The following is a 14,603-nucleotide window of genomic DNA, read 5'->3' on the forward strand; positions in this document are numbered from 1 at the left end:
AGCATTGACATATATACACTACTAAATGTAAAATCGATAGCTAGTGGGAAGCAGCTGCATAGCACAGGGAGATCAGCTCAGTGCTTTGTGACCACCTGGAGGGGTGGGATAGGGAGGGTGGAAGGGAGATGCAAGAGGGAGGGGATATGGGGATATATGTATACATATAGTTGATTCATATAGTTGATTCACTTTGTTATACAGCAGAAACTAACACAACATCGTAAAGCAGTTATACTCCAATAAAGATGTTTAAAATAAATAATTAAAATAAAATGTATTCTATTTAATATGTTCTCATGTGCAGGCTTTCCTGAACTTAAATATTTAATAAATCTGAGACATAATACAAATTTATATGCATTTTCATAGTATTATTGTTTAGTATATTTTTTGACACTTACTAATACCCATTGAAGGCAGTCTTATTAGTTATTAGAGTCATTCTGCATTAACATGATTTTCTTTAACTTTTATTATCAAAACCAGTATGGTTTTGAGACTGTGATAGTACATGTTTTGTGGGGAAAGTAGCATGAAGTTTGTTTCTTTCATCTACAGATCCTGAGATGGAAAATGAAGAACAACCATCCTCTGAAAATGATTCTCAGAATCAGAGTGCTGAACAGATTGCATCAGGTTCTCAGGAGGTTGATTTGGTTGGTCAGGAGTCTCCTGAGGAAAGTTCTCTAAACTCTCACCCAGAATCTTTGTCTCCAGCAGATACGGACAATGCTGCAAGCATTTCTCCTTCTGAACAGAATTCTAATCCCACGGAAAACCATGAGACTACAAGTCTTGATGATGAATGTACAGATTTAGATAACCAACTTCAAGAACAATCAGAAACTGAGGAGGATTCCAATCCTAATGTTAGCTGGGGTAAAAAGGTCCAACCTATAGACTCCATATTAGCAGACTGGAATGAAGATATAGAAGCATTTGAAATGATGGAGAAGGATGAGCTCTGACTCACTAAAGTCTACCTGGTGGTAGGTATTTCAAGAGAGAAGGTAAACTGTGGATAATAGATACCCTGATACTAAGCAGGCTCTCTCATGGGAGGCTCTGAGTATGGTGATGAACAACCACGTTCTGACTGGGAGAGTTAGTTATCATAGGAATCTGGAACATGCTGTGTTGGAACTGACCTTGTTTATAACTGTCCCATCAAAAATGCAAACTCACAGTTTCCCCCTCAGGTGACAGCATTGCACCATCCTGCTGCATCTCAGGCCAAGAAAAGATTATTGGGCGTTTCTAGGAACCAGATTTCTGCACTCTCTAGACGGTAGATAAGAAACAAATTCAGTTAACTGTGAGGTGGGGAATACGAATTTGTACAACTTTCTAATTGAAGGAAGCTCTCGGTTTTCTTGGTTCTGGGGTTAGAGGCTCTTTGGGGAAAACACATAGGAGTATTTTGGGCATTCTGGTTATGCTGCCTTCACAGAAACACTCAAAAGTGACCTAAGTGGTTATGAAGCAAATACATTCATGGTGGAAACAGTCTTTGCTCATCATTTTCACTTGCTTCATTGTGTAACATGATCAAGATGACTTGATTTTTTTTTCCCCTCTTTAACAGTGTCCTTTTCATTTAAACCAAAGGTGAAGCCAGTGTACTTTCTCAGTGAGTTCTCTGCATAAAGACTAATCATTGGGACCAGGTAAAAAGGTCATATATCGTGGAAATTGGTTACTTAATACTTTTGAAAAATGGAGCAAGGGAGAAACTATAATGTTGCAATATGAACTTGCCATTGGGCCTTCCATAAGGAAAGCTGTGACTACTCTGAAATGGAACTTAAAGTTATATCTTTGTAGGGTAAATTATAAATCTTTTCCAGTTCATTTCATTGGAGGTGATTACCTCTAGCCATCAGCCTTACTCCATCCCATGTTTAGAATGCATTTTGAGCCACAAGGCCTATGTTGCCAATAGCTGAATACATTTTGTTCCATTTTTCTATCTTAGGGAGCCATGATAAAACTGTGGTAGTGATCTAAAAATTCTGGAGTAACTACTATTTTTCCTCCTTTGAAACTAGTTTCTAAAGTTGCACCTAAGGAGTCTGTCACATTTTCTGTTGAATCATGGTTTTTTTAAGTTTGCTTTTTGTTTAAACAAATATTCCTTTTGATATGGACTTGAAAATTAGTCTACAGTAACCTGTGTAAAACACACAGTAGCAACTAACGTATAGCCATATAGCTTAATGAGAATTTTTTTTCCTTTGCGTGAGTGTGTGTGTGTGTGTGTGTGTGTGTGTGTGTGTGTGTGTGGCAGTCTGGTGCTGGCCACATTTAAGTTTTAAAAACTTTGTTGTTGATATCTGTAGACAGCCCTGTAATTGAAATCATGGCTTTACTCATTTTATTTATTTTTTTAAACTTACCTGAACCAGTTCTAAAGGAATATTTGAGACTTAATTTCTTTTTTCTGTACCATGACATTGTATAACAACCCTTTTTCTTAAAACATAGTTTTTGAGGTACTGATGAACTTAAACTGTATATGGAGCTGTTAAAAGAACAGCAGTGCTGTATTGTAGTTATGTATATTCATGTACAGTATGTCTTAGATCCCAGGTAAACATGTTATTTTATAAGGGGATAAATAGCTGCTTTCAAAAATTCCAGCTAAACTTAATTGGGTCAGTGAGTAATAAACCTAATAGAGAATTCACTTTGAGGGGGGGAAAAAAGAGTAGTATACCAGACCTTTATTGGCCCTTAATTAAACCTGACACCAAAATGGATATTTTTAGTCTCTCTGCATGTGAAATTTGGTGTAAGAAGATAGAACTATAATACATATAGTATACAGAAGGATAGACATAGTGCTTTGTTCATCTTAGTTGCAAAGCTGCCAAAATAGCTGAAGCTTAATTACTTGACTTGCCTTGATTTATAGGACTGGGGCTTGGAGAAAAGGAGATGTTCCTTTAAGACTTGGATTACAGAAGCCTTATATACATTGATTTGATTTTCTTTTTGTATCTCAGAGCCATTGTTGTCTAAATCTAAATTTTCTAAGTTATCAAAGCAACATAATTTTATTTCCAGCAGAGATCTTGTGGCATACAAGGAAAAGCCAGCTTACTGCCACTTACCCTTTCTTTGGCCATTAGGGGGAGTTGTTGCAATTCATTGTGGTTTAGAAGCAAATTGCTGGCTTGTTTAGAAAAATGAATCCTTAAAAAAAAGAAAGGAAAAAAATTATACTTAATACCCAGAAAGGAAACAAATTATACTTAATACCCAGAAGGAATTATATGTGATGTTTCCCTAGCTAGGAAAAGAAGGTATAGTGTTCAGCTTCAAAACTCCAACATTGTCATTGACTCTCCATTCTTAACTGACATACTGCCACAAAGTTTTTTATTTCGTTAAAAAATTTCAACATCATTAGGCATTTTTTAAAATGTTTTGTTTTTAAATCTTTTATAGCATTTTATTTACTTCCTAAAGGTTCAGGGGATTCTATGTAACCCTGAATTTTAGAAACATCTGGTCTACCTCAGTTAGATGTTGACTGCATAGAGATAGAGCTGAAGTGATCACCACAGCCATAAGATTGACTAAGAAGGATTTATACAATGTTTACAAACCCGGAATCAAGTAAGGATTTTATCTGAAAGTTAAAAGTTAGATATTAGAGAAAGTATTTAATTCAGGTATTTTCAAGTTTTAAAACTTCACTTGTTTACCTACTAAAAATGTTATAGTTTTTTCTGCTTAGGAAGGTCCATTAAAATGATATACCCTAATTTGCAGTGCTTTTCCCATAAAGTTTTAGATGTGAAAGAATTGTAATTTACCAGATATGTTTGGGATGGGATATTTTGTTGGGTAGGTTTTCTTTTTTCTTTTTAACTTTTAATAGGCTTCCAACAAGAATACAGTTGTTTCAGAACAATTTTTTTTTTAACATTATACTTTTCCCTTTTTCTTCACAGTGTTAAGAGGGTAAAATAAAAAATTGTGCACTCTGTGATTTTAACTTCTCTAATATGCTCTCGAGATTTTTTAAATTTAAATTACCATCTCACAGCCCTTATAATAGTAAAACCAGCATTTGTTCCCTCACCAAACCCCATGCCAAATTCATCATAAAGAAAGCTCAGCGTCAGTAATTCAAATAGTGCTTATAATTGTAGAGGCGGGGGTGGGGGCATTTAATAAATATTCCAACCGGTCGTTTTATGCACAAGGCTTCAGTCAGAACATAGAAAAAAATAACATTCTGTGAATGAAATATTGTATGTTCAGATTTTATAAAAGACATTTTTAAAAGCCCAATTTACAGCCGTATATTTTCTTATGATGTAATTTATGAAAAAGATGTCTGTACTAACAGGTGCTGTAACACTACTGTTGTTGGATTTTATTGTTTGGTGATAAATGTATACAATATTTCTAAGGGAAACTATGTACTGTGATGTAAAAGTCTGGGCAAAATGTATATAATCCTTGTATATAATTGTGTATTTGATTATAATGACTGATTGTAAAGATTAATAAAATATGTAAATATCCTGGTCTAGTTTTAATTTTAATTTTTAGCATCACTTTGCATATCTTTATACTTTGATATCTTTAAATTTTTTTCACCACTGTCGTCCCTTTAATTTTCATTTTACCCTACGAGAGTAAATTTGGGGGACAACTTAGAGTATAGACATGCAAACATATGTTGAACAGTTCCACAACTCAACTAGGACCCTCAGAGTGGAGTTAGTAATTCACAGTGTCAATATTGGTAACGTGTTTATTTTTTGAGTTTACTAATATTTAATAAAATCATTTGTCCTTTTAATATTGTTATCAAGAGTAATACTGACCTCTCTTGTTAATTCCAGTGAGACCATTTCATTTAGCAGCCACTTTCAGATACTGTGATACTATGCTTTTCATCTGTACTGTTCCAGGGTTTCTGAACACAGATATCTTGAAAGATCTGATAATAATCACTATTATTTATTGATAATTGTTTTAAGATCAGCAAGCTGAGAGTTGAACAAGTTCTAAGCATCTTACATGAAGTCCGACATTTTGTGCCTGGGCAATGGAACAGGAGCCCTGGTTTATTTCCAGAGCCTATGCTCCTTCCGGTGTGCCACCCTCTCCCTTCCTTTCTCAGTCCTTCTCACCCCTCCTTCCACCCCCATTTCAGTTTCTGCTCACCTTTTGCTCAGCCACTACCTTCCCACCTGACCACTTTCTCCCCACCTGGGATTGAAGTTTAGAAATGTTAGCATCCATTCTCAGGTTCTCTGGGCATTAATTCCAGTCTCAGCGTGCCTCCATTCCTCTAGGACAAAGCACCGCTATTTCAGGAAGAGTTAAAGGATCCAGGAGTATCTCTTGGAAGATTTCAAAGGGGAGGTTGCTTCTCTTTTCTGGGTAAAGCAAGCTTTAAGAGGTCTGTCTACTAAGAGAAGCTAAGTAATTTAAGGGTTGAAACGAGTAAGTGTCAGCATCTACCTGCTAGGAAGGCTTATACTTCTCAAAGCCTTGCTCTTAAGTTAGCCTAATAAGCCTGGAGGTCTACAGTTTCTATCCATCCTTTACAGTGAAGTAGTCAATGGGAGGCCACTGATTGATAGAACCCTGGTGATTCTCTTAATCCATAAAAGAATGCACTCATCATCCCAGATGATAGTGGGAGAAATAACTTTAGAAGTCCTATGGTGTTAGAGCGCATTTCTATCCTTGTTTCAGTCTCAGCTGTCTAAGAAGTGGTACCGTCTTAAGAAATAGCAGCAGCAGGTAATAACGAAAAAATACTTTGGATGTAATAGTAGGATGGGGTTTCTTAAAAGATTGAAAACCTTCCTCACAGGTTAAGGGAGAGAACCAAAGTCATTAAATAGAGGAAGAAGAACAACACCAAGGGCCTGGCTGCTACCCTCCCACCACCACCACCACCACCACCACCACCACCACGCTGGTGTTGGAGTTGTGCAGCAACTGGAGGCACATCCTACACAAGAACCCCCTACTTTATCTTTTCCCAATTTCTGGGAAAAGCCATTGACCTTGGGTCAAGAGGCAATCTGACAAACACTGCCAGCTAGCTTGTCCTAAACCTTTCCCCACTCTCCCATCCAGCTTCCTCCACTGTAGAGCAGATGAAGTTCTCAAGGCAGTCCTAGACAGCTGCTACCTTTAGAAGGACTAATCTGTTCATTAGTCCTTTATTACCTGAGGTCTTAAGCTAAGAGAATTCCAGCCCCAATTGTGTCTTATTACATTAATATTAATAACAAAATATGTAAATATGTTTAAGCCCTGTGATCTCAGTCTCTAATCATTACTTTCAACTCAGTCTTGTCCACTCACTTGGATAGTTCTTCAGGACCTACAATCCACTGATTCTTCCAGTTTCTCAGAATCCATCACCCCTCCCCATGACCTCACTTCCCAATTTACCCACCATTAATGTCTCTTCTTCTTTTGAACAAACTTGGCAAAACTTTAAATCTTATTAAACCCAACTACTCACTGATTTTCACCTAAACTTAAGTAGCTGTTGGAACTGGATGAAATCACACCACCAGCACTGACTGGCCTGACTTTAAATCATGAACACAAATCTCAAATGAGATTCAATACTTCCCGCAATTCCAACCACATTTCTCTAGCTAATTTATTTTCCCACTCTGAGACTACAGTTTCACACCACCTTTCTTTTCAAATATCCTATGCTCCTCCTGTCACTCACGTGATGACCTCACCACATATATTTCATTGAGAAAATAGATGCAGATGAGAATGACTTCAACTTCCACCAACTTCTCTACCTACTGAATCCACATGACTTTATTTGCATTTATTTTGATGGAAATTTCCCTACACATATTCTAGGACAATCATCCACTTTTTCTACTTTGATAATTAGAGAGCAGGAACCCCCAGACTCGAACTAGAGGTACTGAAAAATAGAAAAATCAGGCCGCTAGACTCAAACACAAAGGTGAAGGATTTCCCACCCACCCCCGCCTTACTATTCCCTCCCATATGTGTATTCTAATACTGAAGGGAGCATTAAATTATCTCCATCACTGGGAGTTGTGAAAATAAATGTCAGACACCATACATACACAGGGATGCCTCAAGATCCAGAAATCTAATTCTCCCCCAAACCTACAAAACAGATTTACATTCCTTTCTGAGAAACTGGGCAATAAAATATTCAAGATTTTATTTAACAAGCTCTTTTCCATATACTTTTCATCAGTTTATGCTTATTTTTGTTTTATTTTTACTGCTAACAGAAGTATTAAGTTCGTTCAATCTTTTTAGAAATCAACTCAGCAGTATACATTAAAGCCTTAAAATGGTTTATTTCCTTTTAACTCAGTTTACCTATTACTAGGAATCTAAGGAAATAGAGGGACAGATACAGATTTCCATCCTAATATTGTGAATAAGAGTAAAAATTTGGATATAATATAGATGTCTATGGGGTAAATATTAAGAACAGTAGGGCCCATCAATAAAAGTAATGTGCATTCATTAAAACAATGTTTATAAAAAGTTTTTTAATATCTAAGAGCATGCTCTTCAATTTGGATTAATTGAGCAAAGATTTATTGCCCTTCCTATTCACCATGCACTGAACTAAGCTCTGGGAAGAAGGTGATGTTCAACACAGTTCCAAGTCTTGTTCTCATGTATTTTACAGTCGAATCCAAAAGGCAGACATGGAACAAGTAATTACAAATGTGATGAGGGTTGTGTTTTTTTTGGTTTTTTTGTTTTTTGTAGTACGTGGGCCTCTCACTGTTGTGGCCTCTCCCGCTGCGGAGCACAGGCTCCGGACGCGCAGGCTCAGCAGCCATGGCTCACAGGCCCAGCCGCTCCGCATGTGGGATCTTCCCGGACCGGGGCACGAACCTGTGTCCCCTGCATCAGCAGGCGGACTCTCAACCACTGCACCACTAGGGAAGCCCGTGATGAGGGTTTTAAAAGGGGATGACACTGATGCTATGGGAGCATATAAAGTGGGGACCTAGTCTGGTCGCTGTCATGGAAAAGTTGTCTGAAAAGTGAAATTTAAGCTGAGATCTCAAATAAGAGGAGAGACAGAAGGAACAACTAGTTCAAAGCCTTGTGTTATGGGTTGAATCATGTACCCCAAAATCTTATGTTGAAGTTCTAATCCCAAATACGTCAGTCTGTGACTGTATTTGGACACAGGATCTTTAAGGAGGTAATTAAGGTTAAATGAGGTAATTAGAGTGTCTGGTGTCCTCATAAGATGGGGAGATTGGGACACAGATACGCATGAGGAAAGACCATGTGAAGACATGAAGAAAACAGCCATCTATACGCCAAGAAGAAAGGCCTTGGAAGAAATGAACCCTACCGACACCTTGGTCTTGGACTTCTAGCCTCCAGAATTGTGAGAAAATAATGTCTGTTGTTAAGCCACCCAGTGTACTTTTGTTACAGCAGCACTAGAAAACGAATATGCCCCAAGACAAGAGAGGGTATGGTGTGTTGGTGGAAATTATAAGGAGCCCTGCATGGCTGGAAGGGAGAAAATGGGAAGGAAAGCCTGGAGCTGGGCTATGTTGATTCTGAGGATTTGAGATGCTGTAGCTCCAAAGATAAGGATTGTGTGTCTTTCCAAAGACCAACATCTTTCAGGATGTAGTAAGGATTTTAGGCTTTGCTCTAAGGGTAATGAGAAAGGGTTTTAAACTAGTCAGTGGCATGATGAAATATAATGCTAAATGAATAAAAATTTAGACCTGTATGTAAAGTATGACCTCAGCTCTGTTCTATATATAAAAAGAGACTCATTTATTCAACAGAAACTTACTGAGCACCTCCTGTGTCCCAGTCATTATTATAGGGCCTGGGGTTTGCAGCAGTGGGCTAAACATAGTAAAGAAGATAGAAAATAAAGTAGTAAGTAAATATGATAATGAGCTCATGAAGAAAAAGAACTTACAGTGAGAGGATAGTGATGGATATCAGCATAGCAAACAATTCTCCTTTAAATAACCAAAATATTAATAATGGTTATCTCTGGATTATAGGCAATTTCTGTTTATTTATAACTAGCTGTGTTTGGATAAATTTCCAAAATGAACATTATGGTCTTAAAAATAAAAACAGTCTAGGTCAAAGGAGTTGAAAGACTTATATGCTGAGAACTATAGAATATTAATAAAGGAAACTGAATATGATTCAAAGATGTGGAAAGAGGGCTTCCCTGGTGGCGCAGTGGTTGGTAGCCCGCCTGCCGATGCAGGGGGCGCGGGTTTGTGCCCCGGTCTGGGAGGATCCCGCATGCCGCGGAGCGGCTGGGCCCGTGGGCCGTGGCTGCTGGGCCTGCGCGTCCGGAGCCTGTGCTCCGCAGCGGGAGAGGCCGCAGCAGTGAGGTGCCCGCATACCGCAAAAAAAAAAAAAAAAAAAAAGATGTGGAAAGATATCTCATGCTCTTGGATTGCAAGTGTTAATATTGTTAAAATGGCTATATTACCCAAAGCAATCTACACATTTAATGCAATCTCTATCAAATTACCCATGACATTTTTCACAGAACTAGAACAAATAGTCCTAAAATTTATATGAAATGATAAAAGACCCAGAATTGGCAAAGAAATCCTGAGGAAAAAGAACAACGCTGGAGGCATAACCTTCCCAGACTTCAGACAATACTACAAAGCTACAGTAATCAAAACTGCATGGTATTGGCACAAAAACAGACAAGGATCAATGTAACAGAATAGACAGCCCAGAAATAAACCACTCATCTATGGTCAATTAATATTCAACAAAGAAGACAAGAGTACACAGTAGAGAAAAGACAGTCCATCACTAGCAAGCAGTGTTAGGAAAGTTGGACAGCTGTATGTAAATTAATGAAGTTAGAATACACCCTCACACCATACAAAAAATAAACCCAAAATGGCTTAAAGACTTAAAGACATGACACCATAAAACTAGAAGAGAACACAGGCAAAACATAAACTTACATAAATTGTACCAATTAATTCTTAAGTCAGTCTCCCAAGGCAATAAAAGCAAAAGTAAACAAATGGGATCTAATCAAACTTACAAGCTTTTGTACAGTAAAGGAAACCACAAACAAAATGAAAAGACAACCTACAGAATGGGAAAAAATTTTCAAATGATGAAACCAAAAAGGGATTAATTTCCAAAATGTACAAACAGCTCATACAGCTCAATAACAAGACGTGGAGGAGAAGATGGCCGAAGAGTAAGATGCGGAGATCACCTTCCTCCCCACAGATACATCAGAAATACATCTACACATGGAACTGCTCCTACAGAACACCTACTGAATGCTGGCAGAAGACCTCAGACCTCCCAAAAGGCAAGAAACTCCCCACGCACCTGGGTAGGACAAAAGAAAAAAGAAAAAACAGAAACAAAAGAATAGGGATAGGACCTGCACCAGTGGGAGGGAGCTGTGAAGGAGGAAAGGTTTCCACACACTAGGAAGCCCCTTCGTGGGCGGAGACTGTGGGTGGCGGAGGGGGAGCTTTGGAGCTGGGGAGAAGAGTGCAGCAACAGGGGTGTGGAGGGCAAAGCAGAGAGATTCCCGCATGGAGGATTGGTGCCGACCAGCACTCACCAGCCCGAGAGCTTTGCTCACCCACCAGGGCGGGCGGGGGCTGGGAGCTGAGGCTCCGGCTTTGCTCGGATCAAAGGGAGAGGACTGGGGTTGGAAGCGTGAACAGAGCCTGAAGGGGGCTAGTGAGCCACGGCTAGCCGGGAGGGAGACCGGGGAAAAGTCTGGACCTGCCGAAGAGGTAAGAGACTTTTTCTTCCCTCTTTGTTTCCTGGTGCACGAGGAGAGGGGATTAAGAGCGCTGCTTAAAGGAGCTCCAGAGACGGGAGCGAGCCGCAGCTATCAGCTCGGACCCAAGAGACGGGCATGAGACGCTAAGGCTGCTGCTGCCGCCACCAAGAAGGCTGTGTGCGAGCACAGGTCACTATCCACACCTCCCCTCCAGGGAGCTTGAACAGCCCGCCACTGCCAGGGTCCTGTGATCCAGGGATAACTTCCCCAGGAGAACACATGGCACTCCTCAGGCTGGTGCAATGTCACGCTGGCCTCTGTGGCCGAAGGCTCGCCCCGCACTCCATACCCCTCCCTGCCTCCGCCTGAGTGAGCCAGAGCCCCTGAATCAGCTGCTCCTTTAACCCCATCCTGTCTGAGTGAAGAACAGACGCCCTCAGGTGACTTACACGCAGAGGTGGGGCCACATCCAAAGCTGAACCCCGGGAGCTGTGCGAACAAAGAGAAAGGGAAATCACTCCTAGCAGCCTCAGAAGCAGTGGATTAAAGCTCCACAATCAACGTGATGTACCCTGCATCTGTGGAATACATGAATAGACAAACAATCATCCCAAATTGAGGAGGTGGACCTTGTGAGCAAGATATATTATTTTTTCCCCTTTCACTCTTTTTGTGAGTGTGTATGTGTATGCTTCTGTGTGAGATTTTGTCTGTGTAGCTTTGCTTTCACCATTTGTCCTAGGATTCAGTCTGTCCGTTTTCTATTTTTTATTTACTTTGAAAATATTTTCATAATAATCATCTTTTATTTTAATAACTTTATTTTATTTTATCCTACTTTATTTGATTTTATTTTACTTTATCCTCTTTCTTTCTATTATTCCTCCTTTTTATTCTGAGCTGTGTGGATGAAAGGCTCTTGGTGCTCCAGCCAGGAGTCAGTGCTGTGCCTCTGAGGTGGGAGAGCCAACTTCAGGACTCTGTTCAACAAGAGACCGTCCAGCTCCACATAATATCAAAAGGTGAAAATCTCCCAGAGATCTCCATCTCAACACCAACACCCAGCTTAACTCAACGACCAGCAAGCTACAGTCCTGGACAACCTATGCCAAACAACTACCAAGACAGGAACACAGCCCCATCCATTAGCAGAGAGGCTGCCCAAAATCATAATAAGGCCACAGACACCCCAAAACACACCACCAGACGTGGACCTGCCCATCAGAAAGACAAGATCCAGCCTCATGCACCAGAACACAGGCACTTGTCTCCTCCACCAGGAAGCCTACATAACCCACTGAAGCAACTTTAGCCACTGGGGGACAGACACCAAAAACAACGGGAACTACGAACCTGCAGCCTGCAAAAAGGAGACCCCAAACACACTAAGACAAGCAAAATGAGAAGACAGAAAGACACACAGCAGATGAAAGAGCAAGATAAAAACCCACCAGACCTAACAAATAAACAGGAAATAGGCAGTCTACCTGAAAAAGAATTCAGAATAATAATAGTAAAGATGATCCAAAATCTTGGAAATAGAATAGACAAAATGCAAGAAACATTTAACAAGGACCTAGAAGAACTAAACATGAAACAAGCAACGATGAACAATGCAATAAATGAAATTAAAAATACTCTAGATGGGATCAATAGCAGAATAACTGAGACAGAAGAACGGATAAGTGACCTGGAAGATAAAATAGTGGAAATAACTACTGCAGAGCAGAAAAAAGTAAAACGAATGAAAAGAACTGAGAACAGTCTCAGAGACATCTGGGACAACATTAAACGCACTAACATTCGAATTATAGGGGTTCCAGAAGAAGAAGAGAAAAAGAAAGGGACTGAGAAAATATTTGAAGAGATTATAGTTGAAAACTTCCCTAATATGGGAAAGGAAGTAGTTAATCAAGTCCAGGAAGCACAGAGTCCCATACAGGATAAATCCAAGGAGAAATACGCCAAGACACATATGAATCAAACTGTCAAAAATTAAATACAAAGAAAACATATTAAAAGCAGCAAGGGAAAAACAACACATAACACAAAAGCGAATCCCCATAAGGTTAACAGCTGATCTTTCAGCAGAAACTCTGCAAGCCAGAAGGGACTGGCAGGACATATTTAAAGTGATGAAGGAGAAAAACTTAAAACCAAGATTACTCTACCCAGCAAGAATCTCATTCAGATTTGATGGAGAAATTAAAACCTTTGCAGACAAGCAAAAGCTGAGGGACTTCAGCACCACCAAACCAGCTTTACAACAAATGCTAAAGGAACTTCTCTAGGCAAGAAACACAAGAGAAGGAAAAGACCTACAATAACAAACACAAAAGAATTAAGAAAATGGTAATAGGAACATATATATCAATAATTACCTTAAATGTAAATGGATTAAATTCTCCCACCAAAAGACACAGACTGGCTGAATGGATACAAAAACAAGACCCGTACATATGCTGTCTACAAAAGACCCAATTCAGACCTAGGGACACATACAGACTGAAAGTGAGGGGTTGGAAAAAGATATTCCATGCAAATGGAAATCAAAAGAAAGCTGGAGTAGCAATTCTCATATCAGACAAAATAGAGTTTAAAATAAAAACTATTACAAGAGACAAACAAGGACACTACATAATGATCAAGGGATCGATCCAAGAAGAATATAAAACAATTGTAAATATTTATGCACCCAACATAGGAGCACCTCAATACATAAGGCAAATACTAACAAGCATAAAAGGGTAAATCTACAGTAACACAATCATAGTAGGGGACTTTTAACACCCCACTTTCACCAATGGACAGATCATCCAAAATGAAAATAAATAAGGAAACACAAGCTTTAAATGATACATTAAACAGGATGCACTTGATTGATTTTTATAGGACATTCCATCCAAAAACAACAGAATACACATTTTTCTCAAGTGCTCATGGAACATTCTCCAGGATAGATCATATTTTGGGTCACAAATCAAGCCTTGGTAAATTTAAGAAAATTAAAATCGTATCAAGTACCTTTTCTGACCACAATGTTATGACACTAGATATCAATTACAGGAAAAGATCTGTAAAAAATACAAACACATGGAGTCTAAACAATACACTATTTAATAACCAAGAGATCACTGAAGAAATCAAAGAGGAAATCAAAAAATACCTAGTAACAAATGACAATGAAAACATGATGACCAAAAACCTATGGGATGCAGCAAAAGCAGTTGTAAGAGGGAAGTTTATAGCAATACAATCCTACCTTAAGAAACAGGAAACTTCTCAAATAACAAACCTAACGTTGCATCTAAAGCAATTAGAGAAAGAAGAACAAAAAAACCCAAAGGTTGGAAGCAGGGAAGAAATCATAAAGATCACATCAGAAACAAATGAAAAACAAATAAAGGAAATGATAGCAAAGATCAATAAAACTAAAACCTGGTTCTTTGAGAAGGTAAACACAATTGATAAACAATTAGCCAGACTCATCAAGAAAAAAAGGGAGAAGACTCAAATCAATAGTATTAGAAATGAAAAAGGAGAAGTAACAACTGATACTGCAGAAATACAAAGGATCACGAGAAATTACTACAAGCAACTCTATGCCAATAAAACGGACAACCTGGAAAAAATGGACTAATTCTTAGAAATGCACAACGTGCCGAGACTGAACCAGGAATACAAAATATGAACAGACCAATCACAAGCACTGAAAGTGAAACTATGATTAAAAATCTTCCAACAAACAAAAGCCCAGGACCAGATGGCTTCCCGGGCAAATTCTATCAAATATTTAGAGAAGAGCTAACACCTA

At 38.9% G+C, this 14,603-nt stretch overlaps 1 protein-coding gene across 3 annotated transcripts in view; it reads left to right on the plus strand.

The window, feature by feature from the left end:
- Nucleotides 1-4,541, plus strand: part of EDEM3 (ER degradation enhancing alpha-mannosidase like protein 3) — a 91,013-nt gene extending 86,472 nt beyond the window's left edge. For 2 of the 3 annotated variants that reach the window (XM_060131761.1, XM_060131754.1), the window contains exon 20: nt 562-4,541. In XM_060131761.1, the coding sequence (XP_059987744.1) occupies nt 562-971 (410 nt within the window). In that variant the 3' untranslated portion in view covers nt 972-4,541. The remainder of the gene's footprint in view (nt 1-561) is intronic. The other variant, XM_060131743.1, reaches the window with a different exon arrangement.
- The last annotated feature ends 10,062 nt before the right edge of the window (nt 4,542-14,603 follow it).

This window comes from Lagenorhynchus albirostris, chromosome 2 (genome assembly GCF_949774975.1).
Source record: "Lagenorhynchus albirostris chromosome 2, mLagAlb1.1, whole genome shotgun sequence".
NCBI classification, from domain to species: domain Eukaryota; kingdom Metazoa; phylum Chordata; class Mammalia; order Artiodactyla; family Delphinidae; genus Lagenorhynchus; species Lagenorhynchus albirostris.